This window comes from Aquarana catesbeiana, linkage group LG01 (genome assembly GCF_042186555.1).
Source record: "Aquarana catesbeiana isolate 2022-GZ linkage group LG01, ASM4218655v1, whole genome shotgun sequence".
Taxonomy (NCBI): Eukaryota; Metazoa; Chordata; class Amphibia; order Anura; family Ranidae; genus Aquarana; species Aquarana catesbeiana.
The window spans coordinates 891,596,462-891,619,756 of record NC_133324.1 but is presented as its reverse complement, the minus strand read 5'-3'; the positions used below and the strand labels follow the sequence as shown (position 1 = coordinate 891,619,756).

The window sequence follows — 23,295 nt, the reverse complement described above, 5'->3', positions numbered from 1 at the left end:
ACAAGATGGCAGATCGCAAAATTTCCTGTCATGCGGTTTGATGTCATCAGCCCCGCCCCTTAACCCATGTATTGTCTCCCATCAGTTTTGCTTCTTTGCCCTCATGGTTCAGCTGCTTCACTGGGACTATACTGTGGCACTTGATATTTAACACAACTTTCTATACTAAGTGATATTTTTTTAGTATATTGTCATTACTACAAACAGTCCCCGGGTTACAAACATTTGACTTACATACGACTCCTACTTACAAACGGAGGGAGACAACAGGAAGTGAGAGGAAATCTACCCCTAGGAAGGGAAATTCACTCCTGCAAGAGTTATCATGGGGAAAGAGTACCTCCACTGAAGCTTTATCACCAATCCTTGTTTCCACAACAACCCAAAATTTTCAAAATCCAATTGTCACAGGGACAGAAAGTGAGGTGACATCTTCTGAACAGGGCACAGACAGCAAAACAAACATCATAGGGGTGATAACCCTTCTTTATACTGTCCAAAAAACTCAATTATTATTTTGACTGGAGTTACGCTTAAAAAAATGGACCTGTTCCAACTTACATACAAATTCAACTTCAGAACAAACCTCCAGAACCGATCTTGTTTGTAACCCAGGGACTGCCTGTATTATAATGTATACCCTTTCTGTTTACATTGTGAAAGTAACTTTTTGTTATGCTGAGTCCTGATGCGAACCTTTAAATAAAGAATTGAAAAAAAAATGCACCTGTTCCAGACGTCCAATTTTATGGTGCTGGATGGAGGTGACTGAGTTACCTACTTGAATATTGATGTTGGGGTATGTTCCCAACACTAATTAGAGCTGAGGGAGCTACTTGGATGAATGCTGAAATGTCTTCGATATTACTTGTGAATGAAACTGACACGTAGCCTGTTAAGAGGAAACATGTTGGAAGGAGACGGGAGCTGTGACATGATGAGCTTCCAGATTTGTTGGTGATCTCCATGCTGGATCATCCTCTCTCTGTACTACCTAATATTACTAGCTTTGTTGTAAGTGCATATTTTAGCTTAAATAAACCCCCTGTTTTTACATACTATGTGATGAGCCTTCTTAATGTGTTCCCTTATCCTGCACACATCTGAGTGAAGCACAGTGATCATCCTGAGTGAGGCAAGCTGTGCTGGGACGGTGTGGAGCCAGAGTCCAGAGTGAGAGGTGTTGGGACGCTGAGCCTGGAGCTGTCGGATACATCCATCCATCTTGGAGGTCGGGAGTCACACAGAGGATGTGGCCAGGCATCGGGCATTTTCTTACCTCATGCGTTAGATGATCTCTTATAATTTAGAGATCATCGGAAGTTGGTAAGAAGCCAATTTAATTTTCATTTGGATTGTTATATTTTATTATCACTGGGAACGGTGGATAGCACATCCAGTTAAAATATTTTTTGATACACATGGACACTTGTTTATTAAACTCTGTACTTATCACTAGTTGATATACTGTGTTTGCTATATATTTTTTTAAGGGTTTATTCTTTGTTTATGAGACAGCGCAACCTTTTACATTTTCAAATATTTTTCTATTAATTCCTTGTATCCAAGGAGTGATTTAAAGTGCAGCAGTCTACACTAAATTTTGTCCGAAGGGTGTTGGCCCAAACTTGTCTTGCATACACACGGCCACACAATTGTTGCCCAAAAATTACAAACGTAGTGACGTGCTACGTTGTTTTTCAGCTCTTTAGCGCCACCCTCTGGGCTCCTTCTGCTAATTTCGTGATAGTAGAAGTTTGGTGAGTGTTGATTCGCACTTTTTATTTCGCACTTTTCAGTTTGTTTCTGAACGGCCGTTCGTCAACCAGCCATGTTGAGGAATCGGACGAGATAACGTGTTATTTATTATTGGCCTTGGAGTTATTGCTTTGACATTATTTTTTTGGTTGAATAATGATTTGATTTGGTATATTTTTGGATGCATAGAATGCACTTTTTGGTTACGTTCTATTGGCAGATAGCATGTCTAATTTTATTTGTTTTCTTTTTTTAATGCACAATAAAAAAATTGTGTAGAATAATACTTGGCTATGTGTTTTACATCAAATGACAGTTTGTGAGTAGGCAGTTACATTTTAAAAAATACAAAATTAACAAGGGGCACCAACATAGTTGTATCTTTGATCTTAAAGACTACGGGATAATGGTGTTGTGGTAACTTGCCCAAATAAAAAAAAAAAAAGCATAATAATAATATTCTTGATATCACTAGAAAAAAAAGCCTTTGAAAATTCATTTGCAATAACTCCATCAATATCACCAGTAAAGCAGCTTCATTATTATCCCATTAAAGAAGAAGAGAATTGTGCGCTGTATTTGGAGATTTCATAATTTGCAGCGTCACGAATGTTGATTCTCCATTATGAACGCTAGTTTACAAGACTGACCACTTCTGGCTCATCCTTGCTTCCGAGCATGCATGTTTGTACTTTGGACTTTTGTCTGACGGACTTGTGTACACACGCTCGGAAAATCCGACAACACACATTTGTCCACGGAAAATTTATAAACCTGCCATCCAACATTTTTCCATGGAAAGTTGGCCAACAATTGTCCGATGGAGCATAGAAACAGTCATATTTTCTGCCAACAGCCTGTCATCACACATTTCCCCTCGGAAAATCTGATCGTATGTATAAGGCTTTATAAGTAGCGGAAGATTTTCACACACATTCCTTTTAGGCTGCTTTCACACTGAGGTGCTTTACAGGCGCTATATCGCTAAAAATAGTGCCTGTAAAGAGCCTCTGCTCTCACTCCAGTGTAAAAGCCCAAGTGCTTTCACACTGGAGCGGTGCGGTGGCAGGACACCAAAAAAAGTCCTGCAAGCCGCACCCTTTGAGGCGCTGTAGGAGCGGTGTATATACCGCTCCTACAGCGCCCCTGCCCATTGAAATTAATGGGCAGTGCCGTTGAAGTGCCATAGCACTTTGCGGGCGCTTTTAACCCTTTTTCAGCCGTTAGTAGGGGTTAAAAGCGGCCCACTAGCGGACGAAAAGGGCCGCAAAAACAACGCTAAAAATAGCGGCGCTTTACCGCGAAAGCCCGGCGTGGCTCAGCGTTAAAAGTAGCCTTTTATAGATTAGTACCAGACCTTTGTTTTTGTAGCAATGCACAGCTACTGGGAATGCAGTGTAACTTCAATACCTATAATTGCCGAGTGTTTCATCCACTCCGGCTCTACATTTATTTACCTTAGACGATTTGGCTATGTTCCGCTGGGGGTTTAGCTTCAAGGCCTCGGCCTGTCTCTTGCGCTCGGTAATTTTCTCCTCCAATTTTTTCTGCAGCTCAGTGACACGATCGTCTTTTGCTACAGCAGCTTTTTCAAACTGAGATTTAGCTTTTTTCTCCTCCGACCTGTCAAAAAGATGAATGAAATAAGGAATTGCAGCATATACCTTGATTACAAAACACAAGAAAGGGGATCTATTCTCTCCTAATAATGCACGGTTGTTTTAATCAGTTTATGGCGTGCACATTGCACCATATTTGTGGCCTGTCACATGAGTGATTCATTGTTACACTTATTAGCCAGTTAGGCCTGACTCTGCAGCTTTGAGTTACGGCAGCAGTTGAAGTGGAAAATTACACTGGCTGCCTGTGAAAATGACCATTTTGCAGAGAAGAAAGATTCTAGCGCTCCCCATTTATCTGTTTAGAAAATATTTGCTCACTTCAGTGTTTTAAAAAGAAAGTCAAAGTAAATCCTAGCTAAATGGTATTTAGTTTCTAAAGCAATGTCATAGGCAACTGCCAGGTTTATTAAATAAAATGTTTGTTTTCACCATTGTCTTGCATCTCAATGCTGCTGATCTCCTACAGACTCTTTACAGTCATTTCAGACTAGATGCACTCCAGCGTGCTATATGACATTCGTAGGTTGGGTTTCCTGCTGGTGACAGTAGTAGTTTGCATAATGTTTTGGAAATGGCCACCTGTAGCCTTCATCAAAAGCCAGTAAAGCTGGCCAGCGGGATAAAAAAGAAAAAGGAAAAAAAATACACACATTTCTCCATCCCCGCAAGGTGGATGGAGGAATCCTCCCACCCCGCCGCTGGGACATTGTATTCTGAAAGCGGCTCCTGGTGCTGTCAGGAATACACTGATCAGAGGCTGCAGTCACTAATCGGAAAAAGTTTTTTTATTTGTTCAACAGAAGCGGATCTGATGATTGAATTCTGTCGATCAGGGAAGGCCGCCCACTGATCAAAATTCAAGCGTCCCTGCTAAAGAGACCAGCTGTGCAGTCTCTGGCCAGCTTAAGACTGCACAGTGACAAAGCAGGGGCACAACTGGGAGAGAGGGGCAGAACGTTGTCATCTTAAAACGTGAAGGACCTTCATGATAGAATAACCAGGTGTTATTTGAATGAAATCTGCAGATTATAAAGCCCAACACCAGGCCAATTAAAAATGATCCCTTGTAGTGGGGCTCTGCCCACACTGCAAACAGCCTGATTTGTCTAGCGGAGAGGGTGAACAGTTGTACTTGATCCTCTGCTCCCCCAGCAGACAGTGCTCCTCCACAATCTGGTGGTGGGCTGTCCCCCGGGGTCCTCATGTCCATTGCTGGGCTATGGACCCGGCTTTGGTCTTGATGATGTCAGGACTGTGACAGACCCAACCAGAACAGGGGCTTTCGGAGGGGACTGCAGGGTAGCCTCTTGCCTACTGACTATGGGAACTGACTTTCGAGGGGGCTTCATTCTTGGGAGGTGTGTGCCAGGGGGACTCTTGGAGTGGTTTTGCTTCAGAGTCGGGTCCATGTCTCCCCGAAAAACACAGTCTGGGAACCTAGGACCTGGCTACAGATTTAGGGCCTCTGTGCCCAAACCAGAAAAGACTGCTTCACCCCCCCCCCCCCCCCCGACTCAGAATAGGCATTAATATAATCAGCTCAAAACAACCTGATGCTGGGGTCTCCTGCTATAATCTGTTTTTTTAAGGTGGTACTCTCATGGTATAATTCCCCACTGTGTGCCTCACAGGTGTGAATTCCCATTGTTGAGTAGCCTACTGTTTCTGTATGTCTACTCTTACCTGATTTTGCATGGTATACATTCTGTGTGAATTTACAATAAAGTCAGTTTCAGTTTGCACCTAAGCTAGTGTCGCCTAGTTCTATGGGTGCAATGAGCAGCTATAATATCTGGTTCCTGGTTTCAGAGTGGAGGAAGCTGTATCTTGGCGGAAGCACCCATGCGGGGTGCCAGACAGTCCATCACAAGGACCTTAAACCAGTTAAGTGAAGGGATGCAGACACTGCAGGAACCAGTCTAGCTGAACGGAGATGTGGAGGATTGGGTAAGTAAATCTCCTTTTGTTGACCTAGACATAAACAAGCAATTTTTTATTTGCCCGGAGTTGGGCTTCAAAAACACTGAAAATAGATTTTTAATATCATATTAACATGTTAAAGTTTAGATGAATTTTTTTTAATTTTTATAGTTATTGGGTTATATCTGCTTTAATGTAATTAGCGCCAGGAACAGAACCTCCAAAAAATCCTGTCTTGTGGATTCTTTGGACCATACAGAAATATATTAGAAATTGTTACTCACCAAAAAGTTATGTACATATAGCAAAAAGCTGGAGTATAGACCCTATAAAAGGAGTGTTTATTAATACACTATTAAAAACACATACACATATTTCTCAAATAAAAACATTTTGGCCGATCGGATATCGGGTACATGAGACATCCTATGTTAACTTATATTAAAGAACTTGTATCCAGACTATCATCAGATATAACACTGTACCACAAAACCTGAAGAGACGTTCACTTTAATATCCTGCCTCCATATTTAATTATTCAACCCAGTTGCACTTGCATCTACCTATTAGTTGGATGACCTAGGGCAGTGATGACGAACCTTGGTACCCCAGGTGTTTTGGAACTACATTTCCCATGATGCTCATTCAGTGTAGAGAAGGGAGGTATCACCGCTCAGGAGGATCGACCAAAGGTAAATCTCTTCACCAGTTAAGAAGCCACAGGTGCAGGCAATGCATATAGCAAATAGATAAAAAGTGGTTTTGGACAGCCACACTCCGAATATGCCTTTTATTCAAAAACTACAAACAAAAATACATGCCACAGCAGAACAAAAGAGCTAATGCGTTTCACACTATATGTAGTGCTTAATCATAGCTCAGCATACATATAGTGTGAAACGCGTTAGCTCTTTTGTTCTGCTGTGGCATGTATTTTTGTTTGTAGTTTTTGAATAAAAGGCATATTCGGAGTGCGGTTGTCCAGAACCACTTTTTATCTATTTGCTCATGCAGTGTAGTTGAGCATCATGGGAAATGTAGTTCAAAAACATCTGGGGTGCCAAGGTTCGCCATCACTGACCTAGGGTATGAATCCCTATATAGTATGACCCTAAATCAGATTAAACAAACTTTATTGTAAACCTGTAAATCTTCCCGTATGTAGAAACTTCACATCAACCTAAGTACAACCGTCTTAATAATTTCTACCATATTTGTGTTTGGAGAGTCCTCTAGATTTTTTTTTTTAGCTTTATTTATGTTATTTATGCAGAGGACTCCAGACCTTGAGGGGGTTGAACAATTATCAAAACAGCGCCAAAAGAGGACATTCAGGACACCCTAGATTACCAGAGTCCTTCTGTCCTGATTGACCTGGATTCAATCTTATTAAATTTTCCTTACTTGGCTAAACAAGACTATTAGACTAGAGTGGGAGAAAAATGAGGAGAAACTGCTAAGTACTGTAGGGCTGAATGACTACATATTAGTAGTGTGAAAGTGACTATTTGATTATGCAAAAAGAACAGAAAGGATAGAAAGACCAAATAATATCAATCAGAAAAGTATGATTATATGGACTGAATGTTTAGGTATTTTTGGAAGGAATGAGCAAACAGTAACCCAATTCTCTGTCTCAGGTTGATTCTGAACAGTATTTAATCATCTCGTTCATCTAGCGGGATCTACTTATTCCATCCTCCCCAGCAGTATCCATTCAATCCATCCTCCCTGGCAGTATCTATTCATTCCATCCTCCCCAACAGTATCTGCTCGTTCCATCCTCCCCAGCAGTATCTGCTCATTCCAACCTCCCCAGCAGTATCTGCTCGTTCCAACCTCCCCAGCAGTATCTGCTCGTTCCATCCTCCCCAGCAGTATCTGCTCGTTCCAACCACCCCAGCAGTATCTGCTCGTTCCATCCTCCCCAGCAGTATCTGCTCGTTCCATCCTCCCCAGCAGTATCTGCTCGTTCCATCACCCCCAGCAGCATCTGCCCGTTCCATCCTCCCCAGCAGCATCTGCTCGTTCCATCGTCCCCAGTAGCATCTGCTCGTTCCATCCTCCCCAGCAGTATCTGCTCGTTCCATCCTCCCCAGCAGTATCTGCTCGTTCCATCCTCCTCCAAGGTATCTGCTCGTTCCATCCTCCCCCACGGTATCTGCTTGTTCCATCCTCCGCCATGGTATCTGCTCGTTCCATCCTCCGCCATGGTATCTGCTCGTTCCATCCTCCGCCATGGTATCTGCTCGTTTCATCCTCCGCCATGGTATTTGCTTGTTCCATCCTCTGCCATGGTATTTGCTTGCTCCATCCTTCGCCACAGTATCTGCTCGTTCCATCCTCCGCCACGGTATCTACTCGTTCCATCCTCTGCCACGGTATCTACTCGTTCCATCCTCTGCCACGGTATCTGCTCGTTCCATCCTCCGCCACGGTATCTGCTCGTTCCATCCTCCGCCACGGTATCTGCTCGTTCCATCCTCTGCCATGGCATCTGCTCGCTCCACCCTCCCCCGGCTGTACCTGCTCATTCCATCCTCCCCTGCGGTATCTGCTCAATCCATCCTCCACGGTGGTATCTGCTCGTTCCATTATCCCTGGTAGTATCTGCTCATTCCATCCTCCCTGGCAGTATCTGCTCATTCCATCCTCCCCGGTGGTATCTTCTCATTCCATCCTTCTTCACAGTGTCTGCTTATTTCTTCCTTCCTGGCAATATCTGTTCATTCCATCCCATCTGGCAGTAGCTGCTCATTTTGTCCCATCATACCGGTATCTGATCATTATGTACTGTCTGGCACTATTTGCTCATCTCTGCCTGTCTGGCCATTCCACTCATCTCATTCATTCCATTCTTTTCCTGCAGCTTCCACTCATTTTATCCCCTTTTGGCATCATCTGATCATACAATCCCTTCTGGCAGCATCCACTCATTCCATTCTGTCAGACAGTATCTGTTCATTCCATCCTGTCTCAGTCCTGTTCTTGGTCATTCCATTGCAGTAGATAGCATCAGAACACATGCTGTGTTTGATGGGCGATTGCTCCTTTCAGTAAAATAGCATATGTTTGCTGCATTTTGAGAGTCAGGCAGAATGAAATTATCAAAGGATGGAAAAGTTAATTAAAAAGTATAACAGAGCAATCCATTATTACCTGTAAGGTAAAGTGTTCAAGTATTGCCATGAACAGCTTGTGAATTTACAGATTAGGTTAGGAAATACAGTGAGGATAATGGATTTATTGGAATGCTTAGCTTTTTTCACTATTTATATAAAATCTTCATATTTCACACTGATATCACAGAACACTGCAGGATTTCTAAAGAGAGAACGCAGCTGAATTTTTTTGCTGCAGGGGAGAAGGGGGATCTCTCAAGAATGGCTGTCATGTCACTCAAAGGCTCCCATAGACCAGCCGTTGTCAGTGCTCCCTCCTCTTCCCTGCAGCTGCCACTCACTGACACAAAGGATCATGTGACCAGACCATAAATTAGGTAAGTATACATATCTTTTTAAACAGGTTAGGCAGCATAGGTAGCAGGAGGGGGCATCTGTTAGTATTAGGCTGGAATTCTAATTTAAATGTTAGGGTTAAGTGTTAGGATTAGGCTAGAATTTTACCCCACTGTTCATTTTTTTTATAAAGGTTTTGCCTTAATGATTGCTGCGCTGAAAAGCAATGTATGAAGAATGCAGAGATAAGATACTGCAAGTTTAGAGGAAATGATCAGATGATGCCAGACAGGATACAATAAACGAACATTACAGTTTGCAATGATCGGGCGCTGCCAGGAAGAAATGTTCCCAAAATACTATTTCACCTTCTTTTTTTTTCCTGTAGTGGCATAACTTTTATTACACATTAAAAGATGCTATTTTTAAGCACAACAGTACAGTTATGCAGAATAAAGAGTCAATATTTTCAAAATCAATATTTCCATTATAGGCTGCTTACTTTTTATATTTCTTGGGATACTCCAATAGCAAGATCTCCCTGCCATAATTCCTAGCTCTATCTATTCCTGTCCTCCTGGGAGTTGTGTTGCAGCTCCTCTTGTTACATTCCCCATAGAAAAATAAAGCATCCAACAAGAAAAGCAAGACCCCACAGGATTTGCCCTGCCATAATTCCTGTAGTGATGTTCCCAAACTATGTACTGTATACATTAATTGTATCTAACTGTACTTGCTACCTACAAAAATAACTTTAAAGCTAGACAGCTCTGGAGACCCTGTGCTTCTTAGTCTGCTATGGCTATTAAGGCATTCTAATTATTATTTCTAATTATTATTTGATTTAATATTCTTATATGTGAATGCTTTAAAGGAGGGGTGTCAAACTCCGTTTCATTGTGGCCGCATCAGCATTATAGTTTCCCTCAAAGGGCCATTTGTATCTGTAAGACTATATGTATCCACTTAGATAATTAGGAGTACACAGGGTACAGAGTGTACAGTTCACAAGTGCGCTACATGCAGAGTTCAGGGGTGCGCTGTGTACAGAGTGCAGGGTTGAGGAGTGTGTGACATACAGAGTGCAGGGTTTATGGGTGCTCTACTTCCAAAGTGCAGAGCTCAGAAGTCCACGATGTGCAGAGTTCAGGAGTGCGCAGTATACAGAGTGCCCCCAAAAAGGTTCCTTACATCTCATCTGCCCAGCTCTAGTACTGTCCGGCTGTCTCTCTCTTCATTGGTCAGCACTGCTGTGCCCCGCCGTGAGTGCATGCAGGGTAGGCAGGTAGCTGCTCCACCACGTACCAGCTGGAAAAAAAAAAAAGCCATGGGTGCGAGGGCCACACAAAATGGCCTGGTGGGCCCGATTTGGCCTGCAGGTCTTGTGTTTGACACCTGTGCCATATAGCGATATTCAGATTAATGAACTCAAATATCAGTTTTGTGTAGGCAGACTCTTTAAGGGCCCTTTCACGCGGGCTGTCCGAACAGGTCCGCCTATCAGTTTTTCAAGCGGACCTGATCGGACCCTTCATTCTACCCTATGGAGCGGCAGATGTCAACAGACACATGTGCGCTGACATCCACCATTATCCCATCCAAACCTGTCCGCAAAATCCAGACACATGGTGGTCCTATTTTCCATGCGTCTGGCGGATCGGATATGATCAGATGAAAACGGACAGGAGGTCCGTTTTCATCCAATCTCCCCAAAGAAGAGAGCGGTCTGTCTCCACTCTGCTCAGTAAGTGGAGATGGACCTGTCATCCGCCTGCTCAGCTGGGATCAGCGGAGCGATCCTCCGTTGAGGAATCGGATCCCGCAAAATGGATATACCCGTGTGAAAGGGGCCTAAAGCAGTAGTAAACCCAAAATAAAATGTATTATATTTCAGCTTACCAATTCTTGGATGTGGTGGCTGCATTCGTTTTCTTTTTTTTTAGGGCCCATTCATATATGCTTTGATCAAAGATCGCTCTTCAAAGAGCATTTGACAGGTAGTGAGGATGTGTTGTATCACCTCCTCACTGCCTGCTTTAACCCCTTCAACTCTGTGCTAGCGCGCTGCAACCAAGTGTGCAGGGCAATTCCACAACGGTCCCATTCATTGGTATGGGTTGTGCTTAGCAGGCGCTACATTCGTTGAAAGTAACAAGGAGTATAATTCCTGCTGCAGCTGTGAAGCAAAGCCTTGTGGCCTTGGCATGTGTACTCCCCAGACTGCCTCTGCCGCTAAAGGGGGAGTGATAACAACAGTGGCGTAGTGTGGGTTGTCAGCATCCGGGGTAAAGCAAGTAATTTGTGCCCCCTAATCCATGGACTTTTAGCACTCCCTGAGTCCTTTCCACTAGCACAGTATTAACCACTTGCCAACTGCCTACCGCATATATACTGTGGGCACGCGCAGGCCGCTGGTAAAGAGCGCTCGTGCCTTTCGCGGGAACTCTATGTCCGCCAGCCACCCGAGATCGCGGTAAAGAGAGGCAGAATGGGGATCTGCCTATGTAAACAAGGCGGATCCCCATTCTGACAGGGCAGGAAAGAGATCAGCTGTTCCTAGTGATCAGGAACAGCGATCTCTCTCTACTCCTAGTCAGTGCATCCCCTTACATTCAGAAAGTACCTCCCTAGGGAACACTTAACCCCTTGATCAGCCCCTAGTGTTAACCCCTTCCCTGCTAGTGCCATTTATACAGTGATCAGTGCATTTTTATAGCACTGATCACTGTATTGGTGTCACTGGTCACCAAAAAGTGTCACTTAGGGTCAGATTTGTCCACCGCAATCCCGATAAAAATCGCCAATCCCCGCCCTTACTAGTAAAAACAATAAAAAAAAAAAAAAAAGTCCCTAAATCTTTCCCCTATTTCAGTGGTCATCAACCCTGTCCTCAAGGCCCACTAACAGGCCTGTTAGTGGGCCCTGAGGACAGGGTTGATGACCACTGCCTTATTTTGTAGACTATATAACGTTTGCGCAAACCAATCAATATACGCTTATCGCGATTTTTAAAATTTTTTTCTAAAAATATGTAGCAAAATACATATTGGCCTAAACTGATGAATACATTTTTTTTTCAAAATTGTCAGTCTTTTTTTGTTTATAGCAAAGAAAAAAAAAATTGAAGAAGTGATCAAATACAACCAAAAGAAAACTCTTTTTGTTGGGAAAAAAAAAAAAGGACACCAATTTTGTTTGGGTACAGCGTTGCACGACTTCGCAATTGTCGGTTAAAGCGACACAGTGTCAAATCACAAAAAACGGCCTGGTCATTAAGGGGGTAAACCCCTTATGGTACATTTTAGGATTTTAGGATTATTATAGGCCATAGATCAACACTGATCGGCAAATGGGACCCATGGAGATTGATGTACAGACCTGAAACAAATTGGTATAGGTGATCATGTAGTACAGATCGGTATTGTACAGATCGGTATGGGTGATTGGTGTTGTACACATCGGTATGGGTGATTGGTGTTGTACAGATCGGTATTGTACAGATTGGTATGGGTGATTGGTGTTGTACAGATCGGTATTGTACAGATTGGTATTGTACAGATCGGTATTGTACAGATTGGTATGGGTGATTGGTGTTGTACAGATCGGTATGGGTGATTGGTGTTGTACAGATCGGTATGGGTGATTGGTGTTGTACAGATCAGTATGGGTGATTGGTGTTGTACAGATTGGTGTTGTACAGATCAGTATGGGTGATTGGTGTTGTACAGATCGGTATGGGTGATTGGTGTTGTACAGATTGGTATTGTACAGATCAGTATGGGTGATTGGTGTTGTACAGATCGGTATGGGTGATTGGTGTTGTACAGATCGGTATTGTACAGATCAGTATTGTACAGATTGGTATGGGTGACTGGTGTTGTACAGATTGGTATTGTACAGATCGGTATGGGTGATTGGTGTTGTACAGATTGGTATTGTACAGATTAGTATGGGTGATTGGTGTTGTACAGATCGGTATGGGTGATTGGTGTTGTACAGATCGGTATGGGTGATTGGTGTTGTACAGATTGGTATTGTACAGATCAGTATGGGTGATTGGTGTTGTACAGATCGGTATGGGTGATTGGTGTTGTACAGATCGGTATTGTACAGATCAGTATTGTACAGATTGGTATGGGTGACTGGTGTTGTACAGATTGGTATTGTACAGATCGGTATGGGTGATTGGTATTGTACAGATCGGTATGGGTGATTGGTGTTGTACAGATCGGGAAGGGGCGACTGGTGTTGTACAGATCAGTATGGGCGACTGGTGTTGTACAGATCAGTATGGGCGACTGGTGTTGTACAGATCAGTATGGGCGACTGGTGTTGTACAGATCGGTATGGGTGATTGGTGTTGTACAGATCGGTATTGTACAGATCGGTATGGGTGATTGGTGTTGTACAGATTGGTATTGTACAGATCGGTATGGGTGATTGGTGTACAGATCTGTATGGGTGATTGGTGTTATACAGATCGGTATTGTACAGATTGGTATGGGTGATTGGTGTTATACAGATCGGTATTGTACAGATCAGTATGGGTTCCCCATTGATAACGTCATCTATGACAAAACGCGTCTGGGCGAGGACACGTGTTGACGTCACCACGCTCCTACGTTAGGAGGACGGGATTTGTGTACAGCCGGCCGGCTCCGTATTTGAATCTGTGTTATTTTACCTCATGTAAGTGCAATACTTTTTAATAAATTACATACTGTGTCAGTATTACGCTATGGATGGTCTCTCTTTCCATATATGTGGCTGGGTCTCGTGGTCTGGTTAAGATCTTGTGCTGCCAGGAGGAGTTTGTGGTCCCTTCCATTCCAACCTGCATCTTATCTCCAGTCCGTCAGCGGATCACCTCTATGAGAAAAGGCCCTGGCTGGGTATAAGCCAATTGCCCGAATTTACCTGCTAGCTGGTAAGCAGGCTCTTCATCAGGTGGTGGCACGTTTGTTATCTCTCTGATTCACCTGGGTGTTAGTCACTTGATTGAATTTGTACCGTCCATTCAAGAATCACTGTATGGACTTTCCATTTGTAGCGCAGCCTTTTTTTCTTTTTATATAACTTTTTGTGGTATCACATTGTGAGCTGCTGCTTTTTGGATTTTATTGATGATCGATTGCCATTGTGAATTTAATATCCTCACATAAGTTTCAATATTTATTTGTTTTGACGTAGCACAGTTTTTCTCTTATTAGATCGGTATGGGTGACTGGTGTGGTACACATCGGTATGGGTGATTGGTGTTGTACAGATCGGTATTGTACAGATTGGTATGGGTGATTGGTGTTGTACAGATCAGTATGGGTGATTGGTGTTGTACAGATCTATATGGGTGATTGGTGTTGTACAGATCTGTATGGGTGATTGGTGTTGTACAGATTGGTATGGGTGATTGGTGTTGTACAGATCTGTATGGGTGATTGGTGTTGTACAGATCTGTATGGGTGATTGGTGTTGTACAGATTGGTATGGGTGATTGGTGTTGTACAGATCGGTATTGTACAGATCGGTATGGGTGATTGGTGTTGTACAGATTGGTATGGGTGATTGGTGTTGTACAGATCGGTATTGTACAGATCGGTATGGGTGATTGGTGTTATACAGATCGGTATTGTACAGATCGATATTGTACAGATTGGTATTATACAGATCGGTAGGGGTGATTGGTGTTATACAGATCGGTATTGTACAGATCGGTATTGTACAGATTGGTATGGGTGATTGGTGTTGTACAGATCGGTATGGGTGATTGGTGTTGTACAGATTGGTGTTGTACAGATTGGTATGGGTGATTGGTGTTGTACAGATCGGTATGGGTGATTGGTGTTGTACAGATCGGTATTGGGCACACACAGAGCTCTCAGTGTGGAGTGGGTGGGTCCATGGGCAGAGTTCAGTGCACATGCCTGGTACCGGCACGGAGTCTTCGGGTCACACACACGGGGAGGATGCAGAGTCCCCGGCAGCTACAGTAAGCAGAGAAGGCTGTGCCCAGGATATGTGGTTCCTTTACCCCCTGTTTGGCTGTGTGGGTGAGTACCAGACCAGGGGGTGCTGGGCTGCCACTGTAAACTGGGTGGGTCACTTTTCACCGGACTAATTTCTGCGTCCCTCTAAATGTTGAGCACAGGGTGACTGCATTGGCTGAACCCCCCACGCTACACCACTGGGGAACAATGCAGCTCAACCGCTAGGTTTTACTGCCCTTCAACGGCTAATGTGAACAAGCACTTTGGCTTTTTTTCCTTTCACCTGGTGATCCTGCCGGTAAGTCTGTTGTTTTTAAATTTCCTTTAATAGACCAAGCTGTCTAACAAAAATGGCAGTTCGATATTAGAGGGTTGAATCTATTTACCACTGACAGGGGTGATTACAATGTTCCGATTTTTTATTTATTTATGTAAAATCTCTATGCTGAAAACAATAAAGAAAGCGGTTTCTGTAACTGCTTAAAAAGTTAGCTGGAGTTCAAGGACATCTACATCGATTAGTACATACAACACTACCCTCTCCCCAGTTTGACAATGCTGCTGCCCAAAGATACCTCCATTGCTTCTCCATCCAGAGTGGAGACACCCTAAGACAGGAAGTGTGTTACTCGCAGGATCACCAAGTGAAATAAAGGGGGGGGGGAGCCTGAAAAAGAAGAAAACTATTGCAGCCCCCACATCCAAGGATTGGTAAACTGCAATATGTTACATTTTTTGGGGGGGTTTAATACCACTTTAAGAAAAAAGTGAAAATGGGAGGTGGCAGAATATAAGTAAAATCACAAATCTAGCTCTTTAAGCCGATATGATGGTTCTGCCACCAGAGATACAAGATTCAGATAAAGGGACGCTGCAGCTGTGCCATGTAAATAAGTCACTCCTGCATCTCGAACAGCATTTATTAGTGCAGCTGCACCGTGTCTGCATGTAAATTAGCTGTCTGGAAAATGAGGTAATTATACTGCCACTGGTAAATAAATCAGGTAATGGAGTGATTTTTCTGCTGGATATTTTAAAATTGAGCGTGTTTTAATACCTTTTAACATAAGTAATGTGCATAAGAGATAAACACCTGAGGATGTGGGTCACTGCTGGCTGACGATGAAGTAAATAGCTTGCATCTTGTAAGAACTGAATCATGTATAATTATATTTATTGGTGGGGTGTACTTAGGACAAATAGCTCGGCATATTTTTTTTATATTAAACTGCAACTTTACATTTGTTTTGTGTGAATGGGACAAAAAACAATTGTTATTGGGCTATTTTTTTTCCTCCAGAACAATTCATTTTCATTCATATAGAACAGAGTGAATCTGTAAAATATTGCATTATGGTCACTAGATGGAGCTGATGATCATAGGAAATTAATACTTTTTTACTATGATAGTCAGCTCCATCTAGTGGCCATAATTCAGTATTTCCCTTGCCTCACTTTATTGTATATGAAGAACATTTGACCTGGAGAGACAATATCCTAATAACAACATTTGTTTTTGCCCCTATTTGCACAGAACACATGTATATGCAGTTTCAGAGGATGAACAGCTATGCATTTTTTTAAATTTATAAATACACCCTTGATTCATTAGCTGAACTATGAAGATCAGCCTCAGGAATGAGGGTCAGTGGATACTCCCTGCCCCGGTATATCTGATCAGCCCTGAACACTCACTTATTCAGGGATGCCTATCCCACACCCACCTAACAACTTTCCCCGAACCACACATCTATAGACATCCATGATCTAATACTAACCTATCTAACCCTGTAAAGAAGAAACCAGTATACATTCCTTTTCTGAAGCTGTTCTGGTCCAATCCCATGCTGAGCTGTCAGCTGTGGCTTTGATGTGGAGATGGGTGTAGAGGACACAGCCGACAATGGGAGCCCCATAGTAAGTCTATGGGTGACATCACTTCCCATTTATTTCACAGCCGTTGTCGGCTGTGTCCTCTGCAGAGCTTCCACCGCTAGAGACCGGACCAGAGCGGCTTCAAAAAAGGCATGTATACTGATTTCTTCTTTACAGGGTTAGATAGGTTAGTGTTAGATAGTGGATGTCTATAGATGTAATGATTTTAGGGTTATGCCGCGTACACATGGTCGGACTTTTCGTCTACAAAAGTCCGACGGACGCCGACGGACCAAATCCGGCTGACAATTTGATCGTGTGTGGGCTTCCCCGGACTTTCAGCGGACTTTTCCAGCCGCAAATCTGACGGACTTTAGATTTGGAACAGGCTTCAAATCTTTACGTCGTAACTCTGCGGGACCCAGAAATCCGCTCGTCTGTATGCTAGTCCGACGGACAAAAACCCACGCTAGGGCAGCTATTGGCTACTGGCCATCAACTTCCTTATTTTAGTCCGGTGTACGTCATCACGTATGAATCCGTCGGACTTTTGTGTGATCGTATGTAGGCAAGTCTGTTCGTTATAAAGTCCGCCGCAAGTCCGCCAAAAGTCCGTCGAAAGTCTGTCGGACGGGCTGTCGGACCTTTGTAGCCGAAAAGTCCGACCGTGTGTACGCGGCATTAGGCTGGACTTTTCCTTTAAGGCAGAACTTTTGGTATACAAAATGTTCTCAGTGAGGACAAAAGCTGAGTCACTTTTTCTGCAGTGCGTGTTGCTGAACATTGCTCCAACAGCTCCGGGGACCCTGTGATTCTTTGCCCCATGGTCTGCTATGATTATACTATATGCACCATTAAGGCTTTCCAGTTATTATTTTATTTACAAATGATTATATGTTTTTTGGAATGCCCTAAAGCAAGCTTGTGCTTTGAGCCTGCAGGGTAAAACAACAGGTTTTCCTTAACCACTTGCCTACTTTTACCCCCTTCCTGCCCTGGCCAATTTTTAGCACTCTCACAATTTGAATGACAATTGCACAGTCATGCAACACTGTACTCATATATAAAATTGTTATAATTTTTCTGAGACAGATAGCGCTTTCTTTTGGTGGTTTTAAATCCAGTTTTTTTTACATTTTTGCTAAACAAATGAAAAAAGATGGCAAATTGTGAAAAATAACCCTTTTTCTTAATTTCTGTTATTTTTTCTCCTGCACTGATGTGCGCTTATGAAGCTGCACTGATAGAAACTGATAGGTGGCATTGATCATCAGGGTACTGATGATCAGTGCCCTGATTATCTATGTGCATGTCCCCTGTCGGGATTGCTGATTACCGGCTCTCCTCTACTCATGTTGTGACAGCATGTGAGGAGAGGAATATCAATAACCGGCAATTCTGTTTACACTGCGATCAGCTGTGATTGGACACAGCCGCTCACGTGGTAAAGGGCTGCTGTGATTGGCCCTATATCACGATTTGCAATCAGCTGTGCCCGATGAACACAGCGATCACAGAGCACGCCATATGCGTGCCCGTAAGGGGCGTGGTTCCGGGAGGACGCCCTACCAGAACAACAGAGCCGCACTGTAGCCATCTTTTGGCTATGGTGCAGTTAGAAAGTGGTTAAAGTAGAACTAAAGGCAAGAAATTTTTTCATTATGGGTAGAGTAAAGCAGGGTTATAACCAGCTTTGTTTTGTTTTGCCATGTGTCCCATTGGGGAGATTTTAAGTACTTCCTCTCCCATAGCCAAAACACAAAGTGAGAACGAATCCCTCCAAAGTGAGGGAATCCCTGATTGTCACCAGAACTAGTGTCTCCATTGGAAGATAATAGTAAAAAGGACAAACAGAGAGGGTGAAGCTCCCTAATGGAAACGCACACAGCAATAAAAACCTGACAGGTGTTTTCAATCCCTCTCTACTCTAACCAAAATGAAATTTAGTTATATTTTAAAGCTTCGGTCCCAAATTTCAACTTGGCTCTTGGTGGAGAGAATTTCGAATTATCCACCTACATCATATATTTAGGAATGGCTCGCTACCTACTTTTGTTGACCTACAATATTATATGTCCTTCTGTTAATTCCAACTGCAACATGCAGTGAGAGCCCAGGAGGAACATACTGTGTGGTGCTAATCCCCAACCCCGATATTTAACCTCAAGGAGAACCACAACTACTAAAAGATCTATTTCCAGATGCTACGCCATGCTATTGACAGAGTTTTTAAAAGACCATCTCCTAAAGGTAACGAGGCGGTGGAAATAGGATATTGGGCCCTTCAAGGAAGATCAGTGGGAAGAGGCCCTTCAGGCTGGACAAATATATTCCCTCAAGGTAACGCAAAAGCTTATGAAGCTATATATACTCTTGCGAGTTTACTATACTCCATTGAAACTCTTTAAGATGGGCATCCTTGAGGATCCCACACGCAGTAATTGTCACCGGGATCATGGAAATCAAATTAACTTATTGTGAAGGTGCCCCAAATTACATCTATACTGGGCGAGAGTTGCGCGCACTCAAAATACAGCATTTCAGGCCTCCATCTAGATAGACCCTAAACACTGTATACTAGGTATATTTGACACTGTACAATTACCTACGTGGGCAAGGAAGGCAATAGGAAGGGCAATGTTCTAGGCACACAGGGTTATTCTATTAAATTGGAAGTCAGGGGACCCTCCTACTCATAAGGAATGTCTGCAGTGTTTGGGTGATACCCTTAGACTGGAGAGATACAGCTACCAACACAGCAGCTGTCTCAACAAATTTGAAAAACTCTGGGGCCCATGGTTGGATGATACATTGGGTCTGTGTCCGATCGATCTGATAGTAGGCAGAATTCTCCGTGGCTGGTATACAATTACGACCACTGTTCTGTTGTTCATTTATCAGCTCGTCTGGGCCTACAGTCTTTGCCACCTCTCAGTATGTTGCTTCCATAATGGAGTTCAGCAATAACTCCTGTAACTATGAATCTCAATATGGAGCAATTATGGATTCTCTATGCTTGTTTCCTATTTTTTTTTTTTTTTTTTACTCAATTAATCTGGAATAGTTTGTCTCATGTGCTATATACCTTTATTAAAGCTTCTTTAAATGAAAAAAAAAAAAAAAAAAAAAAGCTTTGGTCCCCATCAGCACATACTTGCCTTTCCTGTGTAAGCTCCACAGGTCTCTAGTCAGAGCTTACAAAGGTCTGAGGACTCCTAACCCCATGCGACAGCAATAGCCCAGTTGCCCTAGAACTAGTGCTGCCACGTGAGAGGAAGTAGAGTGAGTCACATGCTCCTTTATACCTGGAAGTATGGGATATTTTCTTCTCTGACAGCAGTTGAACTGAGTAGTGGGAAAGCAAAGGATAAGTATGTGTTGATGATGAGGGGGGCATTAAAACAAACCTATTGCATTTTCCTTTATGGCAAAATCCCTAATACTTTAAGTTCTGGGGACCGTGTGCCTTCCACATAACAGTGCTGGTGCTAGTGCTAGCTGACTGGCCACTCGGGCACAAACTCTACCCAATGGGGGTGGGGGAGAGAGTCCCAGCTCTGTGTAAGCTCCAAATGTTGGCTTGGAGCTTAAAGGAGAAGTACAGCCAAAGCTTGTTTGGCTGTACTTCTTCTGTGGATCACAGGAGTGCAGTTTGTTCTGCAATCCTTTTCCGCCCTTTTCAGCAGACAGTGGGCTGAAGCCCACTTTTGGATTCCCCAATCCAAAAAAGCAGGGTGGGTGTAGGAAGTTTATTGTATTCTAACAGCAGGGACTCCTCCACTTTCAGAATACACTGATCAGTGCTGCAGCCAATTGGCTGCAGGCGCTAATTTCCAACAGTCTCATTCATTAGGTCCACTTCTCTTGAGTGGGAGTGACTATAGATGAATTGAAATTTTGCCAGTCCCTGCTGAACCGGGCAAATTTTGATCCATCTACAGTCAGCTTAACTCTCTTCGCTTCAGGTAGTGGCACAGATCAGCAGGAGCACAAAGAGAAGGCAAAGCAAAGCACAAGCTCACGTCAAGAGCACTTCTGAACTCCTGGAATATTTGCATACTTTGGGGAAGTTAAGAGAGATTGTATAAAAATGGGGATCAGGTGTATGTGACTGTTACATCTCTGATACGATGTATTATAAATACTACAGGATACAAGGATATATGCAGAGTCTACAGCAGAGGCCCATTAGCAAATATATTGAGTTTAATGTTCTGATTTAATGTTACATAATACATGGTTTTATGAATTGCAAACGCTTTGCAGGAAATCTTTGTGATAAATTAAGGATAAATTATCACTAACTGCTGTGAGCAGCCATTTGAGGAGCTTTAAAAAAGGGTGCACTTCAGAACTGATTTATGCTCTAGCTTGCCCCAGCATGCATTTAATTATTTATTCTAATTACGGGAACATAAATTATAATGTACTAAAGGATCCTGAGTGGGATGTTTGTATGCTTTCCCATGGATGGCCTCGAACTGCCTTTGTAAAATGCATATATGTGGGGGGTGGAGCTTAAAATATATAGGACGGGGCTTATAAAATCATAAGCAGGTGCTAATAACTATCACAGTACATGAAAAATGTAATGATTTGACAGTGCGTTTGTTACCTACCCATCAAGAGGCAGCTGGCACAAGAACATTGTGCATGTCCTGCCCCACACTGTGCCAGCATATCACCAGACTGTCATTCCCGTCTATGCATTATTAGGGGAGATATGTCTCTGTGTGGATAAGGGGAACAGCTATCTGATAAACAATTAAAGGCTGGACATTTATACAAAGGATTTTGTTGGAATGGAAAATAACTGCCATGATGCTTTTTGTCAACTTTGCATTGTTTCTTTGCTAAAATTCCCTTTATAATGAATGACTCCAATTAATTCCCAGCTATAGAAGATGATAATGAACACTATGGAGATGCTCTTCCACTGGTGAGTTTAGGACAATGAGCAGCATGATGATGGATTACATGCTCCGGTGACGTTCCAGCCAACTGTGAATACACATCTGCAATTATCTCAAGATTTGTACAGTTGTAAGGACTTGCATGTATATCAGAAAATGGTGTTAGCCTTTGTACGTGGCCAAACACAGATTGCTTGTGTTCAACGAAATGATTAAGGGATCAACAAAAGCAAATATAGCACTTTAAAAAAATTATAAACACACACATATATATATATATATATATATATATATATATATATATATATATATATATATATATATATATATATATATATATATATAAATCTATATATACACACAGTGGGGATGGAAAGTATTCAGACCCCCCTTACATTTTTCACTCTTTGTTATATTGCAACTATTTGCAAAAATCATTTAAGTTCATTTTTTTCCTCAATAAATGTACACACAGCACCCCATATTGACAGAAAAACACAGAATTGTTGACATTTTTGCAGATTTATTAAAAAAGAAAAACTTAAAAATTAAATGGTCCTAAGTATTCAGACCCTTTGCTGTGACACTCATATATTTAACTCAGGTGCTGTCCATTTCTTCTGATCATCCTTGAGATGGTTCTACACCTTCATTTGAGTCCAGCTGTGTTTGATTATACTGATTGGACTTGATTAGGAAAACCACACACCTGTCTATATAAGGCCCCTTTCACACATGCGGACCATATGTCCGTATTTCATCCATCCGTTTTCGGATGAAATACGGACATACATGCATCCCTATGGGATAGCGGGTGTCAGCGGATGTACATCCGCTAACACCCGATGTCGTCCGCCTCCGCTCTCGTCCGATTCTGCGGACGGAAGAAAATCCTATTTTTCTATCCGTCTGCAGAGCGGATCGGAGGAACACGGACAGACGGTCCGTGTTCCTCCGATCCCCCATAGGGGAGAGCGGAGATCTGACAGGGCGGTCCCTGCACAGTGTGCGGGTCCCGCCCTGTCATCTGCCTGCTCAGCTGGGGAAAGCGGAGCGATCCCCGCTGAGCAGCGGATAAACACGGGGCGGATCAACACGGATCCGTCCCGTGTGAAAGAAGGCCACGACCTTACAGCTCACAGTGTATGTCAGAGCAAATGAGAATCATGAGGTCAAAAGGAACTGCCTGAAGAGCTCAGAGACAGAATTGTGGCAAGGCACAGATGCTGCACTTAAGGTTCCTAAGAGCACAGTGGCCTCCATAATCCTTAAATGGAAGACGTTTGAGACGACCAGAGCCCTTCCTAGAGCTGGCTGTCCGGCCAAACTGAGCTATCGGGGGAGAAGAGCCTTGGTGAGAGAGGTAAAGAAGAACCCAAAGATCACTGTGGCTGAGCTCCAGAGATGCAGTCGGGAGATGGGAGAAAGTTGTAGAAAGTCAACCATCACTACAGCCCTCCACCAGTCGGGGCTTTATGGCAGAGTGGCCGACGGAAGCCTCTCCTCAGTGCAAGACACATGAAAGCCCGCATGGAGTTTGCTAAAAAACACCTGAAGGACTCCAAGATGGTGGAAAATAAGATTCTTTGGTCTGATGAGACCAAGATAGAACTTTTTGGCCTTAATTCTAAGTGGTATGTGTGGAGAAAACCAGGCACTGCTCATCACCTGTCCAATACAGTCCCAACAGTGAAGCATGGTGGTGGCAGCATCATGCTGTGGGGGTGTTTTTCAGCTGCAGGGACAGGACGACTGGTTGCAATCG

At 43.1% G+C, this 23,295-nt stretch overlaps 1 protein-coding gene across 1 annotated transcript in view; it reads right to left on the bottom strand.

The window, feature by feature from the left end:
• Positions 1 to 23,295, bottom strand: part of CFAP99 (cilia and flagella associated protein 99) — a 145,887-nt gene that overhangs the window by 5,029 nt on the left and 117,563 nt on the right. Inside the window, exon 15 of the mRNA XM_073610912.1 lies at positions 3,216 to 3,381. Coding sequence (XP_073467013.1) covers positions 3,216 to 3,381 — 166 coding nt within the window. The remainder of the gene's footprint in view (positions 1 to 3,215; positions 3,382 to 23,295) is intronic.